The sequence below is a fragment of the Charadrius vociferus genome, unplaced genomic scaffold (assembly GCF_000708025.1).
Source record: "Charadrius vociferus isolate BGI_N301 unplaced genomic scaffold, ASM70802v2 scaffold650, whole genome shotgun sequence".
In the NCBI taxonomy this organism is placed as follows: domain Eukaryota; kingdom Metazoa; phylum Chordata; class Aves; order Charadriiformes; family Charadriidae; genus Charadrius; species Charadrius vociferus.
Genome location: NW_009646736.1, coordinates 5700090 through 5716681, shown reverse-complemented (window position 1 = coordinate 5716681; position 16592 = coordinate 5700090). Strand labels below are relative to the sequence as shown.

The following is a 16592-nucleotide window of genomic DNA, read 5'->3' as shown; positions in this document are numbered from 1 at the left end:
TGAGAAGGCCTGGAATTGGATTGCTTGAGTATCAGTCAGTCCTGGTATGTGCCAAAAGAACTATTAAAGCAAGTTACCACCAGTTTTATTCAAAGTAATTCTGATCTACTATTTTTTATTATTTGCTTCCAGGGAAAATGTTCATAATATAAAAGCAATTGGAAATTGATTAAAGAAAACTTAATTATTTGTCTTCCATTCCCCTTTCCCTTTCTTTATTTGGAACACATAAAGCTGAGCAGTACTGGAAAACTACCATGCTTTTCATATGCCAAAGTGAAGATCCAGAGATGTGATGATAAATGCAAAAAGCAAGTTGAAGACTTGTATTACACTTTCTATATTTGAAATACTCTTCTAATGGAAATTAGTAAAAAAATTTCCCAGGCTAGGATATCCCTATGGTTTCTTGCACTTCGCTGTGAAGCAGAGGTTATCTAGCACAGCTGATAACATGTATAGTAAGTAGAGTGTTCTGATGGCCCTACTTCATTCCCAGAGTAGGGAAAACATTTTTATGAAGAGTGAAATTGCTTTGGGTTTTGGGGTCATTTCCTTCCCGTGACTTTCTCCTTCTTATAGTTGTTCATTTCTTTAATAGATTTTTTTATTTACAGCTCTGATATGTGTATTAATAAATTAACGTTAAATCACATTTGTGGTGAAGCACACTTCAAAAATTGCCTACAGTGATTTAAACCCTTTGGCGATCATATGCTTTTTAAATTTTGAGCATTCATTTAGCTTATGGTGCAAATGGTTATGCCTTTTCACATTATAAAAAGTATCCTGCTTCAGATTGCCATGCATTTCATGAATGTATGTCTGATTTTTTTCATTTGTTGTTGTTGGTTTTCTTTTTTCTCTATTTCTAGATTATTCATTATCATGGTGTGGTGAAGTCCATGTTAGGCCTTGGTCAGTTATCTACTGTAATTACTCAGGTCAATGGAGTGCTTGCAAACAGGTACTATAAGCACCTACTACAATGTTTGTTTGAGTAATATGAAGCTCTTGTGTTAGACCTATGTCTCAGTAGCTTTTTTTGTGCATTATCAAGCACTTGAGGCTTATCAAGCATATCCCATTAGCAATGTGACACTAGAAAACTTTAAGTGCTTTGTCTATAAATGTATTTTGGGACTTCAGAAATGCTAGTACTTGTCTGCACTGTGTGTATTGTTTATTGTGTATGTGCTTTAATTTGTTAAATAGAATAATTTGTTGTTTTGCATGTTACTTGTTCCATAGCTATTCTGTAGCTTAACAGGATAAATGGATTGGAAGATGGACAAGGCGCAATGGTTTTAAACTAAAAGAAGGAAGATTTAGACTAGATATACGGAAGACATTTTTTTACAATGCGGGTGGTGAAGCACTGGCCCAGGTTGCCCAGAGAGGTGGTAGATGCCCCATCCCTGGAAACATTCGAGGTCAGGTTGGACGAGGCTCTGAGCAACCTGATCTAGTTGATGTCCCTGCTCATTGCAGGGGGCTTGGACTAGATGACCTTTCAAGGTCCCTTCTAACCCAAACTATTCTACGGTAATTTCTAAAATGTGCTGTAGAAGTTAAATAGAATAGTTCGAAAATTAATTTGTGGGATCAAGTTGTACAGCTGTTATTTGTTATCAATGCATATCCTTTGGTTTTATTGAATTTTATTAGCAGCAGGCTAACCTTGCTTCTTTTCAAGTAAGAGAAGTTTTATATAAAGACTATTTGCTAATATAATATAGAACCTAACATACTGAGGGGGAAAGGAAAAAAAAATTGAATTTCAGCACAGGCTTTTATTGCCTTTGTTTTCTTTTAACAGGTCTGAATGGATTTCTGAATTGAACACTTACAGAGTGGAAGCAGCCTGGAAACTGTCACGATGGGATTTACTGGAAAATTATTTGGCTTCAGGTAAGTTATGATATCAAAATATGAATACTTCCTTGCATTTCTGAACAAGTGTATCTTTTAGTCTAATCATCTTGACTCAAGGGGCAGCTATTATAATTTTTCAGTCTTGGGTTTTACTGGGGGGAGGGTTGGTTCTGGCAGTCTTCTAGATTTTTTGCAAATGTATCTGATTGTAGACTGTATAGTCTTTGAGTAGAAATTTCAAGAGAGTGTAAGGCCAAATTTCTTCTGGGTTTGTTTGGGCGGGTGGATTGTGGGATGGAATTATACCATATTTCTAAAATTCAATTAATTAGTTCTGAGAAAAACTTATTTTTCCAGCTGTATGTTAAGACAAATTGGTATGTTCAGATTAAGCTGCTTAAAGAAACAGAGTTTGAGAGGCTTTTTTTTCCTCCCCAAAGATGTGAAGTCCACTACTTGGAGTGTCAGACTGGGACATTTATTATTATCAGCCAAGAAGAAAAATGAAGCAGATTTTTATGAAACACTCAAGGTTGTTCGGGCAGAACAGATTGTACCCCTTTCAGCAGCAAGCTTTGAAAGAGGATCCTATCAGCGAGGATACGAACATATTATCAGGTTTCTGACTTTCACGTCACTATTTTCAAATCCAGAAACCACATCACCAAGTATGCAGCAGCAAGAATTTTCCATTTCCATAATAAATAGAACCGATGTGCATTTTGTCACCTTTTTTTTTTTTTTTTTCTTTTTAATACTCAGCCAACTGGAAACCTTTGATTACTTAGGAACTTATATTTATCCCTCATGAAAAATATTCATAATAAAACTCTTGGCTATAGTCTTTCAAAATCATCAAGCAGGTTTCAGCAATTTAATTCCATGCTTAAAGTAGTCCATATAGGTCAGTAACTCCATTAACTTAAGAGCATAGCTTTTAATCTGTATGGTGGCCTAAAAACACTCCCTTTTATCAACAACAAAAAAGCTGTAAAAGTTGAAACCCCATCCCTTTCAGTAGTTTTACTTTTTTAATAAACTTTGAAGTTGGCTGTAGTAGACTAATAAATGAAAAAGGCTTAATACTACTTCTGCACTGTAAATGTATCCTCATGGCAAGATATTGCATGAAACTAGCCAGCTGAAGTATATATTTCTTCGTTTGAAGTATATATTTCTTAGTTCTATTTTTTGTTGGCAATTTTTTCAGTGTTATTTAGGAAATGGAGTTTGAGTATTGAGAAAGAAGTGTTTCAAAATAGTTTGATTTAGCCGTTGATCTGGGCTACTCAGAAGCCTTCAAACAGTCATTGTTTCCCTGTCAGCTATACCCACTTAAGTATTGGACCCACTTGGACTCTGCCAAGGAGAACTTAAGCATTTATAAGCTCTCAGTTTTGCAGCTGTACAGCGACAGCTAATAATAATAATGGTATTTTTAAATAAACGGAATAAATTTGGTGTAAAGGAGGTGTTTAACAGATAGTATATTGCCTCTAAAACAGTATTTGTTGAAAATATCAGACTTTTTGAAGAATTATTGTGAAAAGTAATGGATAGAAGCCCTAAGGATTGGCTTCCTCTCCAAGTGATCTTCATTCTCCCTGTGTTCAGCAGCCTAGTAAATGAAAAGTAAATAAATGATTTTGTCTGTTTGGTTTTGCTGCATTTTTGCTTTCAGAAGTCTTCCTATTTGAAATTACTTACGTGGCCGGCTTTTAGAAAGAAAATAGCAAAAGCTGTGTAAAACTTGCATATGTCTCAAACAGAAACCAATTTTCAACAATGTCTTGCCTTTATTTTGCTGACACAGGTTGCATATGCTGTGTGAGTTGGAACATAGTATTGGACCAATATTTCAGCAACCAGATGGTGACCACAGTAGAGATTCCCTGAATTGGTGTGCTCGTATTGAAATGACCCAAAACTCTTACAGAGCAAAAGAACCCATTTTAGCTCTGAGAAGGGCTTTGCTTAGTCTCAGTAAAAGGTGAGAACATGACTATTTCTTGTCTGTCTATATTGTGTTCTCAGTAATATTCTAGTTTTCCACATGCACGTTAGAAGAGAGAAGATAAAACTCTGAAAATTTATATTGTAGACAAAAGCAGTCCTCTCCAATATTACATACTGACCAAATAGAAGAGAAAAAAGTGATGTCTGTAGGAAAGATAAGGGAGAAACAAGAGGAAAGAGTATTTGTTTCTAGGCCTAAAGGGAAAAAAGGTGAAACAGAGGTATTACAAATAATTTTAAATGATTGCTATGTAGTATACAGATTGTTGAGAAATTTTATTTGTGTTTCAACACATTATGATATTTACTTCAGATTGTAAAGTAGCTTTCATGAATGAAATATTTCATTTTCTGAAAAAAATATCTCTGCAGCCAGGATTACAGCGAACTTGTTGGTCAGTGTTGGCTCCAGAGTGCTCGAGTTGCAAGAAAAGCTGGTCATCACCAGACTGCATATAATGCTCTCCTGAACGCTGGGGAATCTACGCTCTCAGAACTTTATATAGAAAGAGCAAAGTGGCTCTGGTCCAAGGTAAAGAAAATAAAAATGGAACTTTCTTACATGCAAGAAAATAATCTTGAATTTTCTTCAAGGAAATAAAAGCATACAATCAGTATACATAAAAGAAATATGTCGAGTGCGACTATCAACACATTCTGATTGCAGTTGAGTCATACGAAATTTTTACCTCCAACTGCTAGTCAGCCCTTTTCTGTATCCATTGACTCTTCTGGCAGCTATGTATAAAACTGCTATGTATAAGCCTGCCTCAGTTTAAATTTGCCTGGGCTGCTTTGACAATCGTAATGGTAGACCTTTCCTTAATTTGTATCCTTTTAACTAACAGAGGTAGGCAATAAACATGGGAGCAATTCTTGCGGTAAACCCAAAGGGACAACCATGCTGAGATAACAAGGGAATAAAAGAAGCATTTGAAGTCAGTAATATTCAGTCACTACAGCCAGAATGGTCTAGAACATGCTTAGGGACATAGCTTTGCTTTAATAACAACCGTAAGATGGAAGTTTTACATCTCTCTTATTTAAAGTATATGAAATGTTTTCCTGTTTCCCTTAGGGTGAGGTTCATCAAGCACTCATTGTTCTCCAGAAGGGAGTTGAATTATGTTTCCCTGAAAATAAAGCACCGTGCAGTACCAAAAATCAGCTCATCCATGGTCGGGCAATGCTGCTAGTGGGCAGATTTATGGAAGAAACTGCGAACTTTGAAAGCAATGCAGTTATGAAAAAGTATAAGGTAATTTGATATAGTACTGTTAACAAAACAGTAGTTTTGAATAATAATAATGTATCCCTTAAGTAAGTTATCGGTATGCTCCTGATGATGTCAACCAAGGATAACATCAAGGGGATTAAATGGTGTCTCCATGTGTAGGAGGGAAGTAGTTCTTGTAAAGATTTAACTGTCTGAATTAGCTTTAATATAACACGTCAATAGAGGGAAGTCTATAGTTCCCAACAGTCACAGCTAAGAATACCTAATATAACTCTTTTAAAGTAAAAAACAAATTACAGGAGCATGGCTTTTTTCTTATGCACGCACAAATTAGAATTCCTTGCTAAAACGTGGGCTACTCTAAATAGACAGTGAGATAACTTGATGACACGTTACACTACTCTGCAGTGTTACTTCTTTCTTTGGTAGTGTCTTTAGAACTGTGCTTTAAATATGCTTCCAATCTCTGAAGAACTAGGAAAAGAGGCAACTGGTATGTTTTTCTTCAACAACACAGCACTACACTGCTTCATCTTGCTATTCCAGTGAAATACTAGTTGGGCATTGATTAATATTGCCTACTAAATCAGCAGTAGATGCAGATCTTTATGCTTCCTTAAAAGTGGTATATGTCCTATCAAAGTTTTGGCATTTGATACTAATACTTACTTCTGTCTTACTAATTAAAATACTTCTTTAACTGTTATTTAGAGAAAAATCTAACATGTATCAAATCATGGAAAGTAATGAAATTTCGATGGATTATATTAAAATACTAACCCTTAGAATTATCTACTGTCTAAATATTGGCACTAGGAACAAGCCAGTGTTATTAGAGAATGGATGTGGCACTTGTTAAGTTATTTCTTTTCTATTACATGTCACACTTTTTTGTTTTTCTTTTGAACATCGTGCTTTTAGAAGGAAAACAGAAATGGGGAAAACATCTGGCTATTTCACTTTTCAAAAAAAACTAAAAGAAACACAGTATTGAGTTTATCAGGATCAGGAACTTGATTATAATATTTTTAATAAAACTATTTCCTAGTCGAGGAATCCTGTATCATCCTGTCTTAAATTATCTTGCTGTCTCCAAATCCAAAAGCTATTTTAAGAACAGACTTCTAGTTTGTTTAGCCATTTATCTTTGGGCAAAATTACAATTTTGGAGTTACAATTAATACATTTTTGTACATACTTTGCACAAAGGTAGGTAAGACAATATTCTTGTTTCTTGAAAATAATTTTTTATTATTGTTTTATTTTTTATTTTGAATTTAGCGTCCTCTCAAGTAATTATGTCTTTTTTTATTATTATTTTGTTGCAGGATGTTACAATTTTCTTGCCAGAATGGGAAGATGGGCATTTTTATCTTGCAAAATATTACGATAAATTAATGCCAATGGTAACTGACAACAAGATGGAAAAACAAGGAGATCTGATTAGATACATTGTTCATCATTTTGGGAGGTTAGACCCTAGGGGAACTTTGCTTAGTTTCTATAGAAGATTGACTATTATACTGAAAAAACATTTTATAGGAATATATTGTCTTTCAGCAATTTGGACTGACTCAAAATTTTTATGCAGTATTGTAAAACAATATACTGCATGCTTCCTTTTTTTTCATACCTAATTAATTTTACTTCTGACTAACCAATTGTTATCTGTCTTGTGTAATACAGTTAATTATTTCATCTGCAGTTTTGATTTAATAAAAACAAAACCTTTGTATATTAGTAAGCTTTCAGTTGTTGCAGATGCAATAAATTGCTGAACATTAAATTTCTAAAGTCCGGAATGGAATGTGAAACAATTAAGGATGTAAAGTTTGTAATGCTTCTAATACGTTTCATTAACATGCTGTAATTTAAACATGTAATCACAGGTCTCTACAATATGGAAACCAATTCATCTATCAGTCAATGCCAAGAATGCTATCTTTATGGCTGGACTTTGGAGCAAAAGCGTATGAATGTGATAAAGGTAGAACACTTTTTCCTGGTCCACACGCCCTTTGTCATACTCTTGAATATATGATTGAAAAAGCAGTGAAGTATATTTACAGTTCTTTGTTTAGACTTGCCTGAGATAGGGAAACAAGTATTAACTATTCTTTTAAATTGCGGAATGTTAATATGCAGGAAAGTATTAGTTATTTTAATTAAACACTCCAGAACTTTTTTTTAAAGTATATAATGAGATAGCATTGTTCCTCAGGTAACTTAAGTCAATAAACATATTTAGGGAAAACCCTTGCATGTCACCTGTCACCTTTTCTAAGTTGCCTCATGAGTAACGACCAGTGTTTTTGTGTGCACTTGCTAGAGTAAAATGGTAACCTTTGGGGCTTTTTTGCAATTTGCCTTGGTTCTAGTTGGTGAAGGAATTTTACTGACATTTAAATGAGGGGACAAAAAAATCCTGTGGGCAGCATTGAGGCGTGTGAAACTACTACCACAGATGCATTTTGGGTGGGAGATTTTTGTACAAATGAAAATTGCAAACATTGCCTGCAGAGTGAAGCAGACAGTTGTGGATCCTTGATCTTGACATGGTTCCACGCACTTAGGTCAACTGAAATTGCTGAATTTGGCTGCAGGCATATCAGATACTGCTTTCTCTGTTGTTGATGTGCTACTCATACCGGGTCTTTAGGTGCAGGGGTGGAGATAGGAGCAGATGTGCTAATTTCATCCCTTGTAAGGACTTTGTTCATTTCTTCTCCACTAAAGAACATTGGAATCCTTTTACCAGAGAAATACATGGAGTGTTTTTGTTTTGTTCTATGCCATTGCATCTCTTTAGAGGAGTAATAGATGTTTTATTTTAAGAGTGGGAGGAGAGCTTTTCTGATATTGTCTGTTCTATGTTCCTGTTGTCTGTGCTTGTTTATTTCCTGCTATTCTGGTTAGTTAAATAGCATATGTATTAAGTCATTGTATGCTACGTTAAAAAGAACTTCACAGTAGGAGCTTTTACTTTTCCTTGAGGTTTTTTTGGCTTATGAAAATTGCCAAAAAATATGTTTCTATAGGCTTGATTTAAATGACTTTGCATTTCCAATGGAAAGATGGAACATAATCTTGTCCTCTTGTGTTTTTCAGCTAGTCGTTCAGAACGTGTTCAAATGAAAAATGATTTAGCTAAAATAAATAAGGTGATTACAGAGCACACAAATCACCTGGCACCTTACCAGTTTCTGACAGCTTTTTCTCAGTTAATCTCCCGAATCTGCCATTCTCATGGTGAAGTCTTTGCAGTTCTGATGGTGATTGTTGCTAAAGTGTTTTTAGCCTATCCACAGCAAGCTATGTGGATGATGACTGCTGTGTCCAAGGTACCTTGATGAGTATAGCTACACCTTTATTAAGTTTGTAGAACTGTTTTCATCAAGAGAAATGTGAATATAATGTGTTTTACTTTAAGATGATAAGAAGGAATTGAGAGTTTCAGTTGATGTGATAGTGTGTTGTGGAACAGGGTATCAATGCTGTCACTGCAAAAGATTTTATTGTAGTCTAAAGTTCCAATATTACAGTTTAAATGTTCCAAATTAGAATGCGAATGTGCATCCTGACTTGTATGATGTATTAGGAAAGGGAAATTTGCATAACAAATAGCTGATGAATTGGGTAGTTACGGACAACAGATTTTGTTGTTATTAGTAATTGTAATAATACTTTCAGTTTTATAATCAACTCTGTGCCTTGATTAAAATGAGATGGCTATACCACTTAGTCCTAATACTTACCTGGTTTTAAAGTCATTCCAAAGCAAAGTGGAAAGCATGATGCCTGCTATTTCTTTAAGGCTGGCGAAACGACATTCAGGATACACTGGCATATTCTTGAATATTGGCCTTTATGTTGTGGGACTCCCAAGAATGGTTTCAGAAAGTAATAATCCACACGTGCCCCCACCAACTGTATCACCTTACTACTTGTTCAAGTACCAAATTTAATTTGGAGAACATCCTTCTCCAGATAGTAAATATGACAAGCAATAAGTAGAGAAAAAAATGTATTAATTACGTGGGGTTTTGGTTTTTTAGTATTGTTTAATTGATGTGGCTGTTGTTTAATAAATTTTAACTTTCCTCTTTTTTTCAGTCCTCTTACCCTACACGTGTCAACAGATGTAAGGAAATTCTAAACAAAGCTATTCATATGAAGGAATCTTTAGGAAAATTTATTGGAGATGCAACACGCCTTACAGATAAGCTCTTAGAACTATGCAACAAACCGGTACTTACAAAAGTAAACAAATTAATGCATGTAGTAAGGTTATTAAAAAATGTTATACAAAAGCTTCTTCTGCTAGCTTTCATTAGCCAATTCATTACGTTACTGCAATTTAGCAGAAATGACGCTAATTATTTTTTTAACTTTTTTGCAATAAAAATATTCAAAAAAGTACATGATAGCTCTAAATAGAGCATATATCAAAATATTTCAGTACGTAATGGTACATTGGTTTGTGCTTTCATGTATGATTCTTACCCAGTAACTTTTACAGAGTTTTACTATGAAAATAGGCTGGTCGTATTTTCATGAACAAATGAACTTGATTAAACTTAGGTAAAACTAAATAAATTCTTTCATTACTCTGTATTTACATTCTGAGTGAAAAATACATGTGCCATACAGGCCGGATATATTTTCTTTTGAATGCTCCCATTTAATTTGAAATGTTATTTTGCTGTTTTTATTGTGATAATAAGCATTTATTATTCTATTGGATTCATTAGTTAATGTGAAATGGCACGAATATTTTAAGCGTTCACTTTTGAACAACTTTTTTTGTTTTTCAAGGTTGATGGAAACAGCTCAACATTAAGCATGAATATTCATTTCAAAACACTTAAGAGATTAGTAGAAGAGCACACATTTAGTGAGATTCTCATTCCCTTACAATCTGTAATGATACCAACTCTTCCTTCAATTCCTGGTACACACGCTAACCATGACCCTTTTCCGGGATGCTGGGCCTACATTGCAGGCTTTGATGATACGGTAAGCCTCTAGTTGGCCCCTCATTTTAAGCTCGTGTTAAACAAATGTAGCTACAAATATATCTCTGTTCCCTAGAAATGGAGGAATGAGTATGAAACTTTCGTGGAAACCAAGTGGCTTCTGTCATAACAATCTGAGACAGATACAGCCTCTTGGTATTTAGATAATGGTGTAGCATTATGGATGTGCTAATGTGATTGGTTGCAGTGGTTTATTACAGTTAGACACTTTATTTTTATATGATCTGATACAGGTGTTAATAAATTTGGTTTTTTCCTTAGGTGGAAATTCTTGCCTCGCTTCAAAAGCCAAAAAAGATCACCTTAAAAGGTTCAGATGGGAAATCTTACATTATGATGTGTAAGCCAAAAGATGATCTAAGAAAAGACTGTCGGCTCATGGAATTCAACTCCCTTATTAACAAGGTTTGAGTTAGACAATCAGATGCATTATACTTATTCACCAGAATAAAATGCTGAACTATCTAACAAAAAGAACCCACTTACCTTGAGATAAAACTTACTGGAAGAAAAGTAAAGAGTTGCAAAATACCTTATTTCAGCTGAAATCTTTAGCAATTGATAATGTATAACTTCTTACGTACTTGTGAAAACAATAATAAAATACAACATTTTGCCAAAACAATTCCAGCAAAAATATACGGGAGAGGTTATTTGCAGTAAACAAATAACTGCAAACTTTCTGCTGTCATGCTTCATATTTCTTATTTGGGACTTTCTAATATTTTTAATGGGAAATGGTAAATTAATCTTTTCATACTAGAAGTGTTGCCATGCTTCTTATTTTAGTTATACTTTGCTTCTCAGTAATATGCTTAAGGTTAAGGTACCATGTTTTTCATGAGGTTAAAGCAAATGATAGCATCTCTGGCAAGTTATGCAACATACTATTTTATTGCAAAATTCTCTTCAATTTACTTCGGAGAACAGATGAGCATTTTGCTTGCATTTGACCTACTGCAGACAGTGAAGCTTAGAAATGTAAATTCTAGATCGTGTGTTTGGAAAACAGGTATAGATAGAATGGTTGATGTTATTAGTACATTTTGATCCTATCCATGTTACCTATTAATCTCAATTTTCTGTTGTGAATAGTGCTTAAGAAAAGATGCGGAGTCACGTCGGCGAGAACTCCATATTCGAACCTACGCGGTTATTCCCTTAAATGATGAATGTGGCATAATTGAGTGGGTTAACAATACTGCTGGTTTAAGAAATATCCTGATAAAACTTTATAAGGAGAAAGGTAAAGAAATACATTAGACTACAGTGATATTTTATTTTTCAAAGGGCCTGTATCTTTATTAGTAAATGAGACAAAGAGCAAGGATCTGACTGAATTCTAGGAAGATGCAGTCACATGTGTTTTTAACTATCTGCAATATATTATTATTATTCACATGTATGGTAGGGTATTTTTTTTAAATGGAAGAGAGTTGGTGCTTGCAATAAACAAGTTCTTTATGAGAACTGATAACATGATCATCTTAATACATTCTTTTATAGAATGATGCAAATCATTTCAGCAGCGGTGTCAGCAGCATGGGAATGTATGTGCAGCACTGAATAATAGAAAAGACTGTGGACTTTTTCTTTAGATTTAGTCTGTTGTTTTTAATTTCTGTTACATTTGTGTGAGATAATTTATGATTGAATCAGGGTTGAGAGTACAGCAACTTCTCAGGGAAAAGATCAGATTTCTTTTGAATTTCTTGTTAACAAAGCAACTTTCTAGTCAGTGCAATAGAATTGTGGGGGAAAATCTCACACGTTATCTGGAGGTATGCAAACATCCGGAAGTTAGGAACTCCAAACATCTCAGCTGAATATAATGAATGGCTTTGTAGGGGTCTGTTTTTTTGTGTGTATGTGTTCGCCCCCACTCCACCTCATGGCGACTGGTAAAACTGGTGGCTTGTTTGTCAGGTCTTCTGTTTCACTTAACATTATGATTTTATTTTTTTTTTTTACTTTCCAGTACCCCACCATCCACATTTCTATGGGTTATTTTCCATTTGTTTATTTATTTCAACTTTCTGAAGATGTTTATCTTCTCTAAAATACCATATAGTAGTATTTGGTATAAGGCTTTATATTTAGAGATTTCTTTTTTTTAATTGAGGAGATCTATTACAGGTATCTATATGACGGGAAAAGAATTGCGTCAGCATATGCTTCCAAAGTCAGCACCTTTGTCTGACAAGCTGAAAATGTTCAAGGAAGTCCTTCTGCCTCGTCATCCTCCTCTCTTTCATGAATGGTTTCTTAGAACATTTCCTGATCCTACTTCATGGTGAGCGACTGGGATTGGGCTAGCTCAAGAATATCTACTGTTTGTATTTCACTGAACATTAATGATACTACTGAATAAAGAGAGATAACCCAAGGAAGTGACTTAGGCATATCTGATTCTTATTTCCGCAGGTACAATAGTAGGTCAGCCTATTGTCGTTCTGTTGCAGTTATGTCGATGGTAGGTTACATACTTGGTCTGGGAGACCGTCATGGTGAAAACATCCTGTTTGATTCTTTGACTGGTGAATGTGTGCATGTGGATTTCAACTGCCTTTTCAATAAGGTGAGAAATGCCACTTGCTCTTTATTTTACGTGCATGTAAGTTATAGATTTCTACTGTCTGGAGTGTTTTCCACTTTTTTTTGCTTTAATGTATCTGTTGTGTTATCTGTCTCGCTTTGTTTCTTATTTATACCCAACAAACAGTCTGGGATATACAAAGAGTATGTGATTGTTCTGTATACTACATTAATGAAAGACAGCTTTTTGACTTAGTCAATGTCAGATCAGCTGATGTAGATACTCTGAAATAGCCCAAATTTTAAATTGTTTATATTTTGTGATTCTCCTCTCTCCACTACCACCCTCCAAACAAAGCTGTAATTGCTACATTCAGAATTCTGCTGCTGCTGCTGTGAAGAGTTTCTTTGTTTTTCTCACACAAATTCAGCATAAAAGTTCCAATGGTTAAATAAAAATAAACAGCAGAAATTGTGGCCAGGTTTGGAGTTTTGGAGTTTCTGTTGAAAGATACTTTCAACATATGCCCCTATTAATTCAGATAAATGAGGCAGAGATATTGTTAGTTTATTTCTCCTGCTTTCTTTTTAGCAAGCCTAAATGGTCCTACATAACCCTTAATTAAAAAAAAAAATATGTTTTTAAGCTAACTTGCATATTATAAAAGAAAAGTTAGCATTTTGCATGAAACTACAGAGCAGCAATATATATTTAGAACAAAATTGTATACTCTGTATTAGTGTATTAAAACATGGAAAAAGAGGGTTTTTGGACATTGGTATTCTTTATTCACTACACTTTCCCTTGTACAGCTGAGAAGGACTGTGACCTGAGCAAACATCTCTTGTCAGTTAGGAAACTGCCACTGACAAAGATGGGGGGGGAAAAACTAAAAACAATGCAAATGTTACCCTTTTTTTTTAATAATGTTTAAAATGCTTAGGGCATACTCTTTTTATCAATGTAAAGGGAGAAACTTTTGAAGTTCCGGAAATTGTTCCTTTTCGTCTCACTCACAACATGGTTAATGGAATGGGTCCAATGGGAACAGAAGGTCTCTTCCGAAGAGCTTGTGAAGTCACAATGAGGCTTATGCGTGATCAAAGGGAGCCTCTAATGAGGTACGGCAACTGGTTTTGTTACAAACTCTGAAAAAGCTGTATGTAGTGTAAAAATGTGGAAAAAGTAACTGCTGGTGAATATGCCAGTTCCAGCATATGCCTCTCATGCAGCTCAGTCCTACTATGACACATAGTTAAATATAAAACAATATAAATATTCAACGCTAACTTTAGACTCCTGTCAGTGTTCTTGTTTTGGAAATTAAATGTATCTTATATAATGTCTTAAATGTATCTTAAAAGGATCTTATACATATCTTATGCTCTTTTTCATTTTTAATTTCTTTAGTGTCTTAAAGACTTTTCTCCATGATCCTCTTGTGGAATGGAGTAAACCTGTTAAAGGGAATACAAAAGCACAGGTGAATGAAACCGGAGAAGTCGTCAATGAAAAGGTTAGTTGAAAACAAGCATAGGATAAGGTATTCAAATGTCCATTATGGCTGCAAGTTATATTTTCTAATTTAAAGCTTAACTTTCTTGGGTTTGCTTTCATTTAAAACTCTGTTTCTTCTTAATTATCTGTGTTCATAGTTTTTATCCATAAAGACTATTTTTATTGATAGAAAATGTGATTTATCTACTAAAGAACCAAACAAAATAGAGCCTATAATTCTCTCATTGGCATTACTAAATCAAGGACAACATCACCCAAAGCAATAGGACAGGTGAGGCTCCTGCTTCCCCTTGCTGACTGTTGTACAGTCCTCCACATTTAGTGATGGTAACATCTGGAGTCCTTTTCATGCACAGTTTTGTGGGTTTTGTGAGTGGATGGTTTTTATTAAATACATGCCTTGTTACATGTCAAGGAATACTTTGTTAAAATTAGGATTTCATATGTACTGTTTCTTTTGTAGCTGCTGGTAAAAACTGTATTGTTTATCCAAAATACAGCTTGCAGAAGCTGTAATATTTATTCTCTTTCACCCTTGCAAAAATTCTGATTTATCTCTTTTTGCTTTAAAATCAGTAATTAGTGAAAATAATTATGTGTAATAGCAGATAATACTTAGGGAGCACTGATAAACACAGGAACTAAGATAAGGACAAACTACCGTACTGAAGGTGTATTGTAACAAAGAACTTACCTGAGCACAGAAAATCTCCTGGTCTTCAAACAATTACTAACCAGGCTGTGTCTACATAACCTTTCTTTTAGTTTCAGGACCACTCATGTAGCTGTGTATGTTAACTGTTTTTTCTGGATAGGTGCCAATGTTATGCTTGAGCTTTAAAAGATGATGTGTGAGTAGAATTGGTATGAACTAGCTACTTGAGTGGGCCTCAGAACAGCTCCTTTTGAGTTCCTCAGCACAACCTGTTATTAGACTTCTTCATTTTCAGTTGCTCATAATTTTGGCCTCAGTTTCTCAGACTAGGTATTTTTAATTTTATCCAGAATTCCAAGAAAAAGGCTGGAGCAAATTTGCATTTCTTTGAAAGTAATTGTATGAAATAAAACTTTCTAACATTTTCAAATATATTTGCATAGCTTTTTCAGTCTGCTCTGGTAAATTTTGTCTGTAAAAAAAGGTACAGCAAAAGTTATAACTTGTCCAATAATCTATCCATTTTAAAGAATAATGTTTAAAAGTGCGTATCCATTATTTTCAAAGTAACTGGTGTAGACATCTGGTTTTGTATTAAATTAGAATACAGATTTCAAACCCATCCTAATAAATACTTTTTTATTTTAAGAAGTGGAAGTTGATGGACAGTATGTATACTCCTTTTTTTTTTTTTTTTTTTTTCCCCTTTGTTTCCAGGCCAAAACCCATGTCCTTGATATAGAACAACGTCTGCAAGGTGTCATTAAGACTAGAAACAGAATTAAAGGATTACCCTTATCTATTGAAGGGCATGTTCATTACCTTATTCAAGAAGCAAGCGATGACAACCTGCTCTGCCAGATGTATATGGGCTGGGCTCCATATATGTGAAATTTGTTCACTTTGGAACAATACAGTTCGCAAGCGATGTAGCTACAATATTCTGGAGAAGGTATTAATCAGTGATAACTGGTTACTTCTGTTGATTTCTGATTGTAAGCAGAGCAGTCTTAAGATCAGTCTGAAATCTATGTAATATGTACGATACACTTGCAAGTATGTTACAAATATACTTGCAGATGTCTAAGGTGTTAAAACTTGTTTTGCATACGTGTAGAAGGCAGTACATTGGAACTGCTTAAAAATTAGACTGTGCAAGTTTCTTATGTACATACCTACTCTGACTGTATGAAAAATTTTCACAATGTTGAAAGAATGTACTCTATAATTACTGTATATTTTTGTAAAGCTTTTTCTCATTCAGCTTACTTTCAGATTAGGAAATCTAACATTAAAGTTTTATACTGATATGATGTAAAGTGTTTCTTTCAACTTTTCCTACTCTTAGTTCAGAATGGCTTTCTTAAAAATAATGAGTATTTCTTTTCAGCAGTAGACCTTTCATTTTGGTTTCCATTTGACTTTCTTCCACATGGCCTGGTTACCTCTAGAAAAGCATTTGGGATCTTTAATCTTACCATGAAGAAATTGATAAAGTGTTACAATGTTCTAACGTTTTCCTTAACCCTTGCCTGCTGTGCCAAGAAACCCTGGTGAAAGAAGTGACACAAAGCTGTCTGATCTGGGCAGGCCCTTTCTTCCCTCCCTGGTAAAAAGCATAGCTGTGAGCGAGCAGTTTTCAGACTCTATTTCAGAAAAAGTATTTTGACACGGACAAGAGTAGACTAACTAAATATGTTCAGAAGGCATATACTAATG

General features: G+C 34.5%; 1 protein-coding gene across 1 annotated transcript in view; it reads left to right on the top strand.

Moving 5' to 3' along the window:
• ATR (ATR serine/threonine kinase) overlaps positions 1-15934 on the top strand; it is a 41927-nt gene extending 25993 nt beyond the window's left edge. Inside the window, exons 30-47 of the mRNA XM_009890374.1 lie at positions 876-967; positions 1820-1911; positions 2316-2493; positions 3689-3865; positions 4264-4423; positions 4970-5149; positions 6457-6599; positions 7018-7115; positions 8237-8469; positions 9242-9376; positions 9944-10144; positions 10426-10569; positions 11260-11410; positions 12301-12457; positions 12589-12742; positions 13670-13821; positions 14111-14216; positions 15591-15934. Coding sequence (XP_009888676.1) covers positions 876-967; positions 1820-1911; positions 2316-2493; positions 3689-3865; positions 4264-4423; positions 4970-5149; positions 6457-6599; positions 7018-7115; positions 8237-8469; positions 9242-9376; positions 9944-10144; positions 10426-10569; positions 11260-11410; positions 12301-12457; positions 12589-12742; positions 13670-13821; positions 14111-14216; positions 15591-15764 — 2727 coding nt within the window. The 3' untranslated portion in view covers positions 15765-15934. The remainder of the gene's footprint in view (positions 1-875; positions 968-1819; positions 1912-2315; positions 2494-3688; positions 3866-4263; positions 4424-4969; positions 5150-6456; positions 6600-7017; positions 7116-8236; positions 8470-9241; positions 9377-9943; positions 10145-10425; positions 10570-11259; positions 11411-12300; positions 12458-12588; positions 12743-13669; positions 13822-14110; positions 14217-15590) is intronic.
• Positions 15935-16592: the final 658 nt, after the last annotated feature.